At 35.2% G+C, this 13,392-nt stretch overlaps 2 protein-coding genes across 2 annotated transcripts; one reads left to right on the top strand and one right to left on the bottom strand.

Moving 5' to 3' along the window:
• Positions 1 to 6,612: 6,612 nt before the first annotated feature.
• Positions 6,613 to 7,038, bottom strand: LOC119985500. The gene is made up of 2 exons (XM_038829792.1): positions 6,894 to 7,038; positions 6,613 to 6,803 (listed from the first exon to the last, which is right to left on the bottom strand). Exons 1-2 carry the CDS (start codon positions 7,036 to 7,038, stop codon positions 6,613 to 6,615), a joined length of 336 nt encoding a protein of 111 aa, XP_038685720.1.
• A 600-nt stretch (positions 7,039 to 7,638) lies between these two features.
• LOC119985501 lies at positions 7,639 to 8,007 on the top strand. Its single transcript, XM_038829793.1, has one exon. The coding sequence runs from the start codon at positions 7,639 to 7,641 to the stop codon at positions 8,005 to 8,007; it is 369 nt and encodes a 122-aa protein (XP_038685721.1).
• Positions 8,008 to 13,392: the final 5,385 nt, after the last annotated feature.

Raw genomic sequence — 13,392 nt, forward strand, 5'->3', positions numbered from 1 at the left:
AGAACTAGATCTACTCATACTCACCACGAGACTTGTAGATCTTGTTGTTTTCCTTCGATCTGTCATCACATCATTAGTTTCGACAGTTTCTGTGGTGATTTTCGTGGTTTTTTGGTTCTGATGTGAGATCTACAGACTGCATGTGATATGTTATCTGTTTCGATTAATTTGATATCTGTCATAATGTTATATGTTCTGTTAAAACGTTATCTGTCCTTAATGAAATATTATCTGTTTGAAGTTTCAAAAGGACCAAAACCGGTAACATATTATAACAGATCCAAAACAGATATAATATTTACATATTCATATTCGATTTCAGAAGAATATTGATAGATACAAAACATATATAATATTGACATATACAAAACATATAGAATATCATATACGAAACAGATATAATATCTGCAGATTCAAATCCGATTTCAGATGGAAAAAAAGTTCAAAAAAGCAATAAAACCTCAAAGGTGATGCGCCTTGGTCTGTGGAGTTGATTGGAGGTGTTGATGGTTGCCCACGTTGGCCGGATCTAGCTCTTTTCCAAATGGTGATCGTGATTTCACGAAGCTTTTTCGGGGACTCAAGTGATTTTCTACTGTTGGTGATGACTGGCTTTGATCGGGCTGACCTAGAGCTTTGTTTTGGTAGTTCGTTTGTCAAAAATGATGATCGGATGACCAACTTCCAATATGGTGGCGCAAGGAAGAAGAAGAAAGGAGGAGAAGGAAGGAGGGAGGGTATTTTGATAAGTTATTAGGCTTTGTCTTTTTTTCTAAAGGTTTTTTTAGATTGTCTTTGTTGGAATATAACTTTTAAGTTTTGATCTTATGGATAAAAACCCCTTTTTTTATACAAGCATCTGCATATAATATTCATATATATATATATATATATATGAAAGGTATTGTAAGTATTATATTTTGTATTGTCGGAACAATATATGGCACTTATAATGAGAAGTGTTGTAATTGACAAATTTTATGGCGTTTGTTGAAACGGTCGTGTATAACTTATGACACTTTTGGATATAAGCATTGTCAATGGGTAAATTAACTGCACTTCTTAAAAGTGTCGCGCTATGTAGAGGCTTTGTAAAAAAAGTTGGACGTGTTTTAATATTTTACGACCGACATCGTATAAGAAACACTTTTGTATAAAGTTATAGGCTAAAATATTATATATATCCTTGGACTTTCACTTTTTTCTCGATTATGTCCTTAAACTATTTTTTTTATTCATTCTATCCTCAAACTATTGTTTTTCGCATCGTTTATATCCTGAGTCAGCTCTTCGGGGTTGACTCCAGCGAAAACGCTGACGTGGCATCCACGTGTAGTTAAAAAAAATCAATTAACACGCGTATATGCAATTGCCTGCGAAAGTCTATTGCTTTTCCGCCCAATTTTTAGGGTTTTCTTTATATGACATCGTTTGCTCTTCGTAAGCAGGAAAGAGAAACGTTGCAGACGTCGACAATATTGAACGAAGAGTTGCTGGCAAAGAGGCAAATCATTTGTTAGGGATTTCTGTCACCCATTGCAAAGTTCGGTGAGTGGTGCGCAATTTTTTATTTGGTGGTTCTATAATATCGCTTTCCAACTGTGTAATTATATTGGGTTATGTTTTGTTGTCCTTTTCCCTAACAGTTGCATGTGGCTAGGTTTTAATAATGGTAGATGTGGGGTCTGTGGGTGCACTTGCATTGGGCAATGAGAGTGACCATGATGAGAGTGATGATTGTGATAGTACGTACGATAGTGAAGATGACTCATTTGCCACCACGAACCAAAAAAGTACTGGGCAGGCCTAAGAAAAGGAGAAGACTAGAACAAGATGAGACCAGATCAACAATGAAGAAAAGTAGAGTTGCCACACCAATGAGATGTCATAGATGTGGGATCACAGGACATAATGTAAGGACTTGCAAGGCTGAAGTTACAGCTTCAAACCAAGTTGATGGTGGAATTGTGATTGGCAGAGGACAAAATAGAGGAAGAGGACATGCTAGAGGAAGAGGGAGAGAGGCAGGTGGAAGGAGGGATAGAGGACCTAGAACAAGAGGAGGACATACTAGAGGAAAAGGGAGAGGGTCAGGTGGAAGAAGTGGCAGAGGTCCAGATATAGTTTGTAATGCAGGACAAGCCAATAATCCTAGCAGATTTAGGGTATGCCAAAATACTATTACCTTATCTTAACTTTTTTAGTGTGTAATGGTGTATGACATTTTTTCCCCAAATTGCAGGAAGTAGCTGGGAGGATCCACCCACATATGGTTAACTACCTTAACGAGTGTAACTTCAATAGAACTGACATAAGAACAGGCTCAGCAATGGAACAACAAGTTTTCGTCGGAGTCAACCCCAGAAAACTGACTCGGGATATAAACGATATGAAAAACAATAGTTTGAGGATAGAATCAAGAAAAACAATAGTTTAAGGACATAATCGAGAAAAATGTGAAAGTCCAAGGATATATATAATATTTTAGCCTAAAGTTATACCATACCAAGTATTTTAAAAATCTTCTAAACAACCGATAACTTCATTAAAGACTAATATTATCTTATACAGAGTCTTATCCTCTCCTTCAAACCAAGCCATAATGAATAGTGAGATTAGGATAAAGTTCATATTCTGCTCTCATTACTGTTGGCTTAGAAGAAACTGCTTTTTTGTTTTCTTCAAGAGCGCCTCAGTTCTAGACTTTATGATATTTGTCATTGTCGATGCCAAAACAACAAGACTATCATATTCTTTTGAATCGTCTTCCGTGGCGAATCTATAAGCCCCCAAATTTTTTTATAAAAAAATTAGCTTAAATTGTAAGTTTATCAAAGTATAAGTATAATGTATATATCACTAAAAATACTTATATTTTTCTAATAAGTGTTTAATATGCATGGTTAATATAGAAATTATAATTTTTGATTGATACACACTCATATAATGGTAAATAAGCAATGCGGAACTTTTGCAACACACATTTGTCTTTTTGGGTTATTGAGTCATTCACACGTAATGGTTCCAACAATCCCCCATCTGATCAACAAAAATATTTTCTCTTACTTGGGAAGTTTGAGTGTGCTAAGGATGAAACACCGCACTAAGATAGATATTTGCTTACTTAAGGTCACTTTTTAATAAATAGCCTTAGAAAAAAAAATTCAGGGATGTTACTCCGGTCAACCTCTGCAAATCATAACAGTTTGAAAAATTACTTTTCATTCAATTTCTCTCCCTTCAGTTTTTGGGCAACCAATCATAATTCCTCTTAATTGTTACTTTGTTAGTTCACGATTTTACAAATCTTCTGTCATTTGTTGGTAATTTACTTTCTTGGAAACCAAAGAGTGATGATTGCATAGAAAAAGAAAATTAGCGGATGAATCCCTAAAGGATCACATTTCCGAAATTATATTCCTAGATTGATCAAATAAATCTAAAATAATACCAAAGAAAGCAAGTGAACACTTGGAAACGACAACAGGGATTGAGTGCTGTGGGATCGTGGATTATCTGTAGAATCAACGGTTGTCGTGTACCCATTTCGACCTTGCGTACATTGAATAACAATCATTGTGACTTTATCTTCCCCAATATATTTAATACAATATGAGTCCCACCTAAAGGACAAAGCCCGAGGTATGAATAATAGCAAGGTTGGGACAACGTGCATATTCTAGTGAGTCTCATCACTATTCGCTTAGATGAAATAGGAGTTATTGGGGGCCGTTGTATATCAAATTACAGCAGCCCCCGTTGTAGCAATTTTTAAAATTTATATTTTTAAAAATAATAATAAAAAAATTATATGTGTAGTATTTTGTTTAAAAAATCTAACCATATATTTTTTGTTTGAAACAAAAATTAAATTCATCGGGAAAAATGCATAAAAAGTTTTAAGTTTATATGCAACGGTTCATAATTATTATATTTTTTTTATGTTGAATTTGATTTCTGTTTCGTACAAATGATATATCGTGGGATTCGTATAAACGATCAAAATACAAATATAATTTTTTTGAAATTTAAAAAAATTTACTCGAGGCTATAATGAAATTACAACGGAGACTGTTGTAAAAAAACTACAGTAGCCCCCAATAGCTCATGAAATTGTTGTTTTTGTTTTATTCGAGAGTGCCTTAGTTCTGGACTTTATGATATCTGTTATTGCTGACACCAAGACAACAGGATTTCTATATTTTTCTAAATTCTCTTCTTTTTTTCAGCAAACATCTCAGTATATAACTTAAAAGTTACAGACAAAATCGAAATTCTCTTGTTTAGTCCAAAATTCGTAACATGATTAGTATAAAACTGAGCCATAGAGAGAAATATCATCAGCATTTAATCTGCCATTTACGTTCAAATCCAATGAAACTCATCAATCAGGCTATTTCTTTCAATCATAGGAAGAGAGGAAGCCGAGACTTTTGGATTTGAATTTTTGGGAGTAGTTAATATAATTAATATATTAATTATATATAATTAATATAATTAACTCTTTTTGAAGAGGCCAATGAAAATTTTAATATAATTAATTCATTTCCAAACTTAAAGATTTTGCCAACCACAACACTTTCCCTTTCGTGGTGATTGATTTCAACCTATTTTAATATAAATATTCCAACTAAAGATATAATAATATATACAAGCAAATCAAACTTGAAAGGATTCTTAAAAAATAAGTATAAAGCTCAATAACTCATTTGGTGAAAACAAACGGTACATATAGCGCCAAGTATTTTAGTTAATAGCTTAAAAAATTACAAATTCAAGAATAACATCTTTTAGAAAGAGGTATAAATCTTTTAGAAAGAGGTATAAAGCCCAACAACTCATTTTGTAAGAACAAACGGTACACATAAAGCCACGTTCATTAGTTAGTAGTCTAGAAAATTATGAACTCAAGAATAACATCTTTTAGAAAATGTATAAAGCCCAACAATTCATTTGGTGAGAACAAACGATACACATAACACCACATTCGTTGGTTAGCAGCCTAAAAAATTACAAATTCAAAAATAACATCTCCAGAAATATAACTCCCAAGAACTTGTTGAGATTCTCATTAACTCTTTCTATGAGAAACCCTTATTCTTCAATACTTTCTCATCCCTCTCTTGTCACTTTCAAAATCCATCATAACGTAAAGCGCTGGCATGAGGTCATTTCATTAGGAGAGGGTTCTCTTTCGTGTCATCAAAGTGGGAAGAAGAAGAGCATTGGGAAAGGACTCGCAGAGTGGAAATAATCAATCAATAGAATCAATGGAGGAGAGTATCCCTCTGTGTAGCCAATCTGGCCAAAAGGTGGGCAATTTCTTTGCAGAACGGTATGTATGTGATACAATCCATGAGTCGAAAGCAGTCATCCATTTCGAATTTCTTCCATAATGGATCGCCAAAGAGGTACGTATCCCTCATTACTTTGAATTGATTTAACAAGAGCATGATATTACCTTTTTAAAAAAAACCAAAAAAATTAATATATGCAATCCCTTGATTAAAACTAATTTTTTTTGGAAGATTAGTTGATTGATCCTATCTTATCAATATATTATCATTCACATATAGGTACACAAGAATCTTCCTATTGCATCTGTGAATCAATATCTACAATTATTTTCTCCCTACTTCTTTTGATCTTCCATTGATATAGATGAAGAAATTGCTTAATTAGGGTCTACAATTCATTAAGTCACCAATTTTTTGTTTTTGTTTTAATTTACAATTATTTTTTCAGGCATAATTTTTTGAACTTGGATGTATGTTTTCTAATTGGTATAAGAGTTCATATATAAGGCATTGTTTTTTGAGTTGGAGAACTAGGTTTTTCAATTTGGTGAAGGAAGGCCTATGGGCTGCTTAATCTTGCCTTGTTTGGGCCAGGTTTGGAATTTGGGATTTTAAGCTAGGCCTAAACCATCTAGTGATACCTTATCTGCCCAATACTATAGAATCAAATTTGTTAAGCCCGTCTCATCATGAAATTTGATCACCTTTTTTATTGAGGATTTGAGGGAATAGAACGAATCAACACATACATTTAAAGGGCCAAAATGGACTTGACGCACATGGGATTTCACCATTCATTGATCTAGAACAAGTCCAACAAATTATATTTTGGATTATGCTCCCCTTTACCAATTTGCATAGAAATAGTCCAAATCAGGCTGATTATTGCATTATTATACATCCAAAAATGTTAAACATTATGTAAGAACATAGTCAAAAAAATATATTGAACAAATTATATAAAAAATTATCGTTCATTATTATTCCTTCATTTTTTGTGAAAATAATACTATTCAAGGAGAGGAATTTTTTCGGCAATTTTTGAAAATATCATACAAATAGCCTGTATCATTTCTATTAGTAGATTCATCTCCTCTTTCATTATTGTACATTGGAGAACTTGGATTTTGAATATTATTTTGGGTGCCATCGGTATTCAAGCCGAAGCTACTAGAATGACGAGGATATAGAGTTGGTAAATTTCTCTTTCTCATATTGTGATGAATATCAATCTCCTAGTGTTCTTTCCTTACATTGGGATATTCAGCATCAATCCTACTCCAAATCTCCTTAATCTTCCCATTGATGAAGATGGTTAGATCGCGGGCATTTTCTTCTGACAAATTGAACCTCCTAACTTCCTATCTTGGTCAGTTTGGTTCATCAGATTTTTCAACTCCAACTCCTTCAACTTCCTCTCAATCATTGTGACTTTCTTCTCCAATTTAACCACTTCCTCCCTCAAGTATGACTCTTGAATTAACATTTTCTTCCCCTGATCAATCTCTGAGAGATCGAGGAACCCAGCTAGTATTTGTCACACAACTGGCTGTTGTGCAAGCCACACTGCTGCTTCTTGCTAATAATCATCTGGACTTTTGACGATGATTGCAGCAGTGTCATAGTATAAGATGGCCAATTCACTAACTTTTTTTAGCAAGCTTGGCCTCCTCTTTTTCAAAGTCGCTTTTCTAGCAGCTCTATTTTCTATCCATGCAAGCCTAATTCTTCTTCTTGCCATAGTGGTTGCTTTGTTTTGTTTCTTGTGCTTAAAATACCAAGGTTGGGGAATTTTATAGTATTTTGTGTGCAAAGTCAATCAACATCTTTCCAATGTTTGGTAGGATAACAAAGAAAAACTTGAGGATTTAAAATGTTATGGTAAATATCTTTTTAGATGGTACGGATATAATATGATATTTGACAATCTAACAATATATGGTAAGTTAATTCATTTCTTTTAGAAGGAAAAGTCTTAAATCTTATTTGAATAATGCATGAATAATGTTATTATGCATCAATTAAATAAATGTAGATATTGTTGATAATATCTACCCTTATTCAATAGGTGCCTAATAACCATTATTCAAATAACATTTAAAACATTTCCCTCTAGGAAAAATTAATTAACCTAACATATATTGCTGGATTGAAAAATATCAAATTATATCCCTATCATATAGAAAGAGATTTATGATTACATTTTAAATCCCCAATTCTTTTTTTGTTATCTTACCCAAAATTGAAAAGATATTGATTGACTACATACACAAAATTAGTTAAAAAAATCCCCTCAACATTTGGTATTTTAAAGCACAAAAAATAAAACAAAACAACCACCATGACAAGAAGAAGAATTAGGCTTGGATGGATAGCAAATAGGGCTGCTAGAAAGGCAACTTTAAAAATGAGGAGGTCAAACTTGCTGAAAAAATTTGGTGAATTGGCCATCTTATGGCATGTCACCACTGTAATCATCATCAACAATCCAAATGAACATGAAGCAGCACTATGGCATGCACACACAACAACCAGTTGTGCAACAAATTCTAAATGGGTTCCTCAACCTCCCGAAGATCGATCAGTCAAAGAACTTGTACAATCAAGAGACGTACTTGAAAGCAGGCATAGAGAAATTGGAGAAGAAATTCAAGATAGTGGAAAGGAAATTGAAGGAGTCGGAGTTAGAAAATCCGATGAACCAAATTGATAGAAATGTGGAAATTAGCAGGTTCAACTAACGAAAATGATACAAGCTTATTGTCTAACATGTTCAAAAATTATCCAAAAATTTTTCTCCATGAATTGTATTATTTTCTCTGTGTAATGAAGGAATAATTAAAAAATTTAATACTTTATTTATTTATTTTTGCTCTATTCTTACATAATGTTAACATTTTCCAATGTATAATACACTAGTAAGCCTGATTTGGCCTCTTTCTATGCAAATTGGTAAAATGAAGCACAATCTAAAATAGAATAGTGTGAGTTCCCAAATAATTAATTTTTGTAGGAAACATCATGTCTTAGAATTGAATGAATGAGTAGTACTCTTGATAATTTAATTTCTCAATATCGTTTTGTTTGTTAAGCACATATTTGGAAAAAATAAGTTAATTTTTAAGTTGTCAAAAATATTTGTAGAGCACATATTTGGAAATATAAGTTATTTTATAAACTGTAAAAACGTTTGGTAGAGCATACATTTTAATTTATACACTAACTTATTCTAATAATTTAGTTGGGTATGAGGTTGGAACTTAACTCCACTTGTGCTTGTAGCCGGTCCCAAGCCCGGATAAAGGAGGAGGGCTACGGTCGGTTGGCAACTCCTGTAAAACTGTGACAAACTTATGAACATAAGCCTAAATGAGAATATTGTTGGTGATGATGGATTCCCGATGATGTTCTCATAGACTCATTTAGCCGACTGTAAACTTTTGCGATAAAGGCTCGGAGAATGATGATGATGAGGATGAACTTCTAAATTAGCTCATAAACTCCACCAAATGAACTAATATCTCTAATTGCATGATCAATAGGAGTAATTTTCTATATTTTTGCTAGCGCGCTCAATAAAGAAATTCCCTATAGACGCCCAATAGGGAATAATCAAGCTCTTTTTTTTATTTAGAACAATCATTGAATGACAAGTGTTAGTTCAACCACAATCATCATCAGTGTCACGAGTTAGAGTATGTCCAACCGTGTATCCCGTTTTGGATACATGCTTTCTCCTATTTTATCCAAAAACATATTTTAGGTAATTTCTATTCTACACCAATCCAACAACATCCCCATTTTATGGTGGTGTTGTGGATCCCAACCTATCTCAAATTTATGTGACAAGCTGACCAACTTATTAGGAAAATTTGAAAATTAAAGGAATGGTTTTCAAAGCATAAATGGCTTAGCAAATTTGAAACTGGATGATTTTCAAAGTGTTGTTTCATAAACTGAAATCAATTATTTTTTAATTGAAATCCATTGTTTTTGGCTTACGAATTCCATTGTTTGTACTTAAATTTAGTTCTTTTATAACAATGATATGACATATTAAGATCAATGAAATAACTAAATATATTGTTTTTGTTGACTTTGTTTATAATCGGCTCCTTAATGATAGGAATATCTGAATTATAGGCAGTGTATAATCTTGTAATTAAGTCTCCCTAATGTTAGGTTGTGATTGATGATTCTCCATGTAGTTAGGGATTGTATATGGTGTATTTAAAGGAGACCTTGAGACTGTGTAATAGTGAGAAAATATCAATAATATTCGATCCATCTTTCTCCCAAATCTGTGCTTTCATTCAATTTGGTATCGGAGCCTCGTTCTTCACGATGACTGACAAACCTGCCACTGCACCTCTGGTTGTTGTTCAACCTAATGGTTCAAGAAGCAACTCCGACAATTCCAATTTCCAAATCGGTATCATGTTGAATGAAGACAACTATAATTTATGGGCACCACCTGTTGAGATGCATATTGCAGGGAGAAAGAAAATGGGATATCTTCGAGGTACGCTTACGGCTCCCTCCGAAGACGATCCAAAGTATGATGATTGGTTCTCTGAGGATCAACGAGTTAAAAGTTGGCTTCTTTTCGCCATGAAGCCTGAGTTGATGAAGCGCCATATCCGCTTGCCGATTGCAGTGGTTATATGGCAAGCTATGAAGACTTCACTCGTGGATGACAAGAATGAGGTACGAGTGTATACTTTGAACCAAAGAGCTGCCCGTATACGTCAGAACGGGAGACAAATCTCTTTTTATTTTGGCGAGTTGTTTGAGATATTTCAAGAGTTGGACCACCATAGTATGGTGGTTATGAGTTGTGCCAAGGATATCAAAATATATCAAGACTTCAAGGAGAGACAACGGGTATATATCTTCTTGGGTGGTCTTGATGATGAGCTTGAGCAAGTTCGTGATGAAATCCTTCGAAAGGAACCTCCACTTGATCTCCAGACATCTTATACTTATGTTAGACGCGAGTTTGATCGAAAGGAAGCCATGAAGGGTGAGGGGGAGAACATTGGGGCTATGCTTGCCCGAAATAATTCCTCACGAAATCTGCCAACTGGTGATCGATTCTCACGGAACAAATGTGCTCATTGTGGGCGTCTAGGACACTCTAAACAAAAGTGTTATCAGCTAATTGGTTATCCGGAAGGATGGGACAAGACAAGGGATTCACGACAGAACAAGCAATGTGAATCCATTGCAGCAACAAAAGCTTCTACCGACTCCCATGAGAAATCGGACATGGTGTTGGACCAAGCTACTGCATTAGCTACAACTGCACGTCATGAGGGTAAGGCCATATCAACCAATTATTTTGTTTTGAATAAAGCATGGATAATTGACTCTGGGGCTACGGCCCATATGACTTATGATTCCAAACTCCTTACAACTTCACATATATCCTCACAAAGTGACGTGACTACTATAGATGGTAGTATTGTTCCCATAATTGGGGAAGGTACTGTCCATTTAACAATACATTCATCTAGATATTGTACTTGTCGTTCCATCTCTTGATTATAATCTCCTTTCTATTGCTGAAATAACTGCTACTTTACAATGTATTGTTATTTTTGGGCCTAACTCATTGTTTTTAAGGATATCCAGACCTGGAGAACGATTGGTTATGGAACTAGGCACGGGAAGCTATATTACCTGGACCTTACATCGGAAAGCACTGGTCACTTGACTCGAGCCCTTATGATGGGTGGTTCTAAGCAAAATTCTAAAAATATTTCTGATATTTTGTTATGGCATCGTCGCTTAGGACATGCTTTGTTTGGTTATTTGCGGAGATTATTTCCTAAATTGTTCTCAAAAGTTGATGTTTCTTCTTTTAAGTGTGAGGTTTGTGAATTGGCACATAGCCATCGAGTTCCATTTTCTCCTTGTCAGAATAAAAGCTCAGTTCCATTTATGATGATTCACTCTGATGTTTGGGGCCCGTCCAAAATTCCTACTTTAAATGGAGCTCGTTGGTTTGTCACTTTTATTGATGACTGTACACGCATGACATGGGTTATTCTTATCAAAAATAGAAGTGATGTGTGTTCTATGTTCCAGAAATTTCATAAAATGGTTACTATTCAGTATGGTGGTACCATTAAAGTCCTTCGAAGTGATAATGGTCAAAAATATGTGAATTTCGCGTTGACATCTTTTTTGGATACTCATGGTATTATCCATCAAACAACCTACCCTAATACTCCACAGCAAAACGGAATTGCCGAGTAGAAAAATCGCCACCTTTTAAATGTTGTCCGAGCTTCTCTGCTAGAAGCACATACCCCTGTCTCATACTGGGGTGAAGCTCTCTACCTACTTGATTAACCGAGTACCTTCCCGTATCCTAAATTTACAAACACCTCACCATACCTTAACTACCTTGACTGTTGCTCCTACTGCATCCAATCTCCCTCCTCATGTGTTTGGTTGTGTGGCTTATGTGCATTTACATAAGCATCAATGTGATAAACTTGAACCCCAGGCGTTACAATGTATATTTGTTGGGTATGGTATTCATCAAAAAGGGTACCACTGCTATCACTCACCTACAAAGAAAAATCTTTGTTACTATGGATGTCAAATTTCATGAAATGGCTACGTACTATGATAAGCCTGAATTTCAAAGGGAGAGATGTGCTGAAAGTGTCGAAATTCAGTCCTTACATTACAGTGTCATACCAACTGGTGGTAGTGAAAAGTTGGCAGTTGGTGGTGGTGAAAAAGTGAGTTGTGGTGGTGAAAAGGTGGCAACTGGTGGTGGTGAAAAGGTGGCTGAATCTACTATAGATGAGCCAACCCGGTGTGGTGAAAAGGTGGTCGAACAACATGCAGTAGATGAGCAGCCCGCTTCTCCTCCCACAGCTGAGCATATTGTCATAACTAATCAGCCAATGACTGAGCAAGTGGTGGAAGAGCAGGTAACAACCATGGATAAGGCGACTGAGTATGTAGTGGATGGAAAAAATAAGACAGGTATTGATATGGTTTCTGCTCCAAGCTTGATGCCACATAACCAATCTTCTCCAGCTCTGGAAGTTCGTCCACTCTCACGTCTCCCACCACGAGTAAACCGAGGTATTCCAAAACTTGTCTATGAACTTGATCCTAAATCTACTGTAAGATATCATTTGAGCAATTATGTGTCTACGAACCGATTGTCGGAATCAAAAAAGTCATTCATTTGTCAGTTATCCCATGTATCGATTCCTAACAGTATGCAGGAAGCTATGGCCGATCCCAAATTGCGAGCAACAATAGATGAAGAGTTGAGCTCATTAAAAAAGAATGCTACATGGAGAATAGTTGACTTGCCACCTGGAAAGAAGCCGGTGGGATGTAGATGGGTTTTTACTATAAAGTATCTGGCGGATGGATCAATTGATCGATACAAGGAACGACTAGTAGCGAAAGGATATACACAAAAATATGGCATTGATTATTCAGACACTTTCACGCCAGTAGCAAAGATCAATACTATTCGAGTACTATTATCCCTGGCAGCAAACTTCGATTGGCCTATGCATCAATTTGATGTAAAGAACGCATTTTTACATGGAGAGCTACAAGAAGAAGTTTATATGGACCTTCCACCAGAATATAGTCTACTTGGCATGCATAAGAAGAAGGTATGCAGATTGCAGAAATCACTCTATGGGCTCAAACAATCACCCAGAGCATGGTTTGGCAGACTGACTCAAGCAATGCGACGTTTTGGCTACAAACAAAGCAATGCATATCATACTTTGTTTATTAAGAAGAAATAAGGTAAAATAACAGTTCTTATCGTGTATGTTGATGATATGATAGTGACAGGAAACAATGAAAGGGAACGGGTAGCACTTCAGCAATATTTGTCTAAAGAGTTTGAGATGAAGAATCTCGGTTCCATAAAATATTTTTTGGGGATTGAGGTATCCAAGAATAATTTTGGGATCTTCCTATGCCAAAGAAAATATATCCTTGATTTATTGAAAGAAATAGGGATGACTGCTTGTCCACCAATTGATACACCATTAGAGGAGGGACTAAAACTTGGGATGAGTTCAAACCAAATACCTGTGGA

The sequence above is a fragment of the Tripterygium wilfordii genome, chromosome 19 (genome assembly GCF_013401445.1).
Source record: "Tripterygium wilfordii isolate XIE 37 chromosome 19, ASM1340144v1, whole genome shotgun sequence".
Taxonomy (NCBI): Eukaryota; Viridiplantae; Streptophyta; class Magnoliopsida; order Celastrales; family Celastraceae; genus Tripterygium; species Tripterygium wilfordii.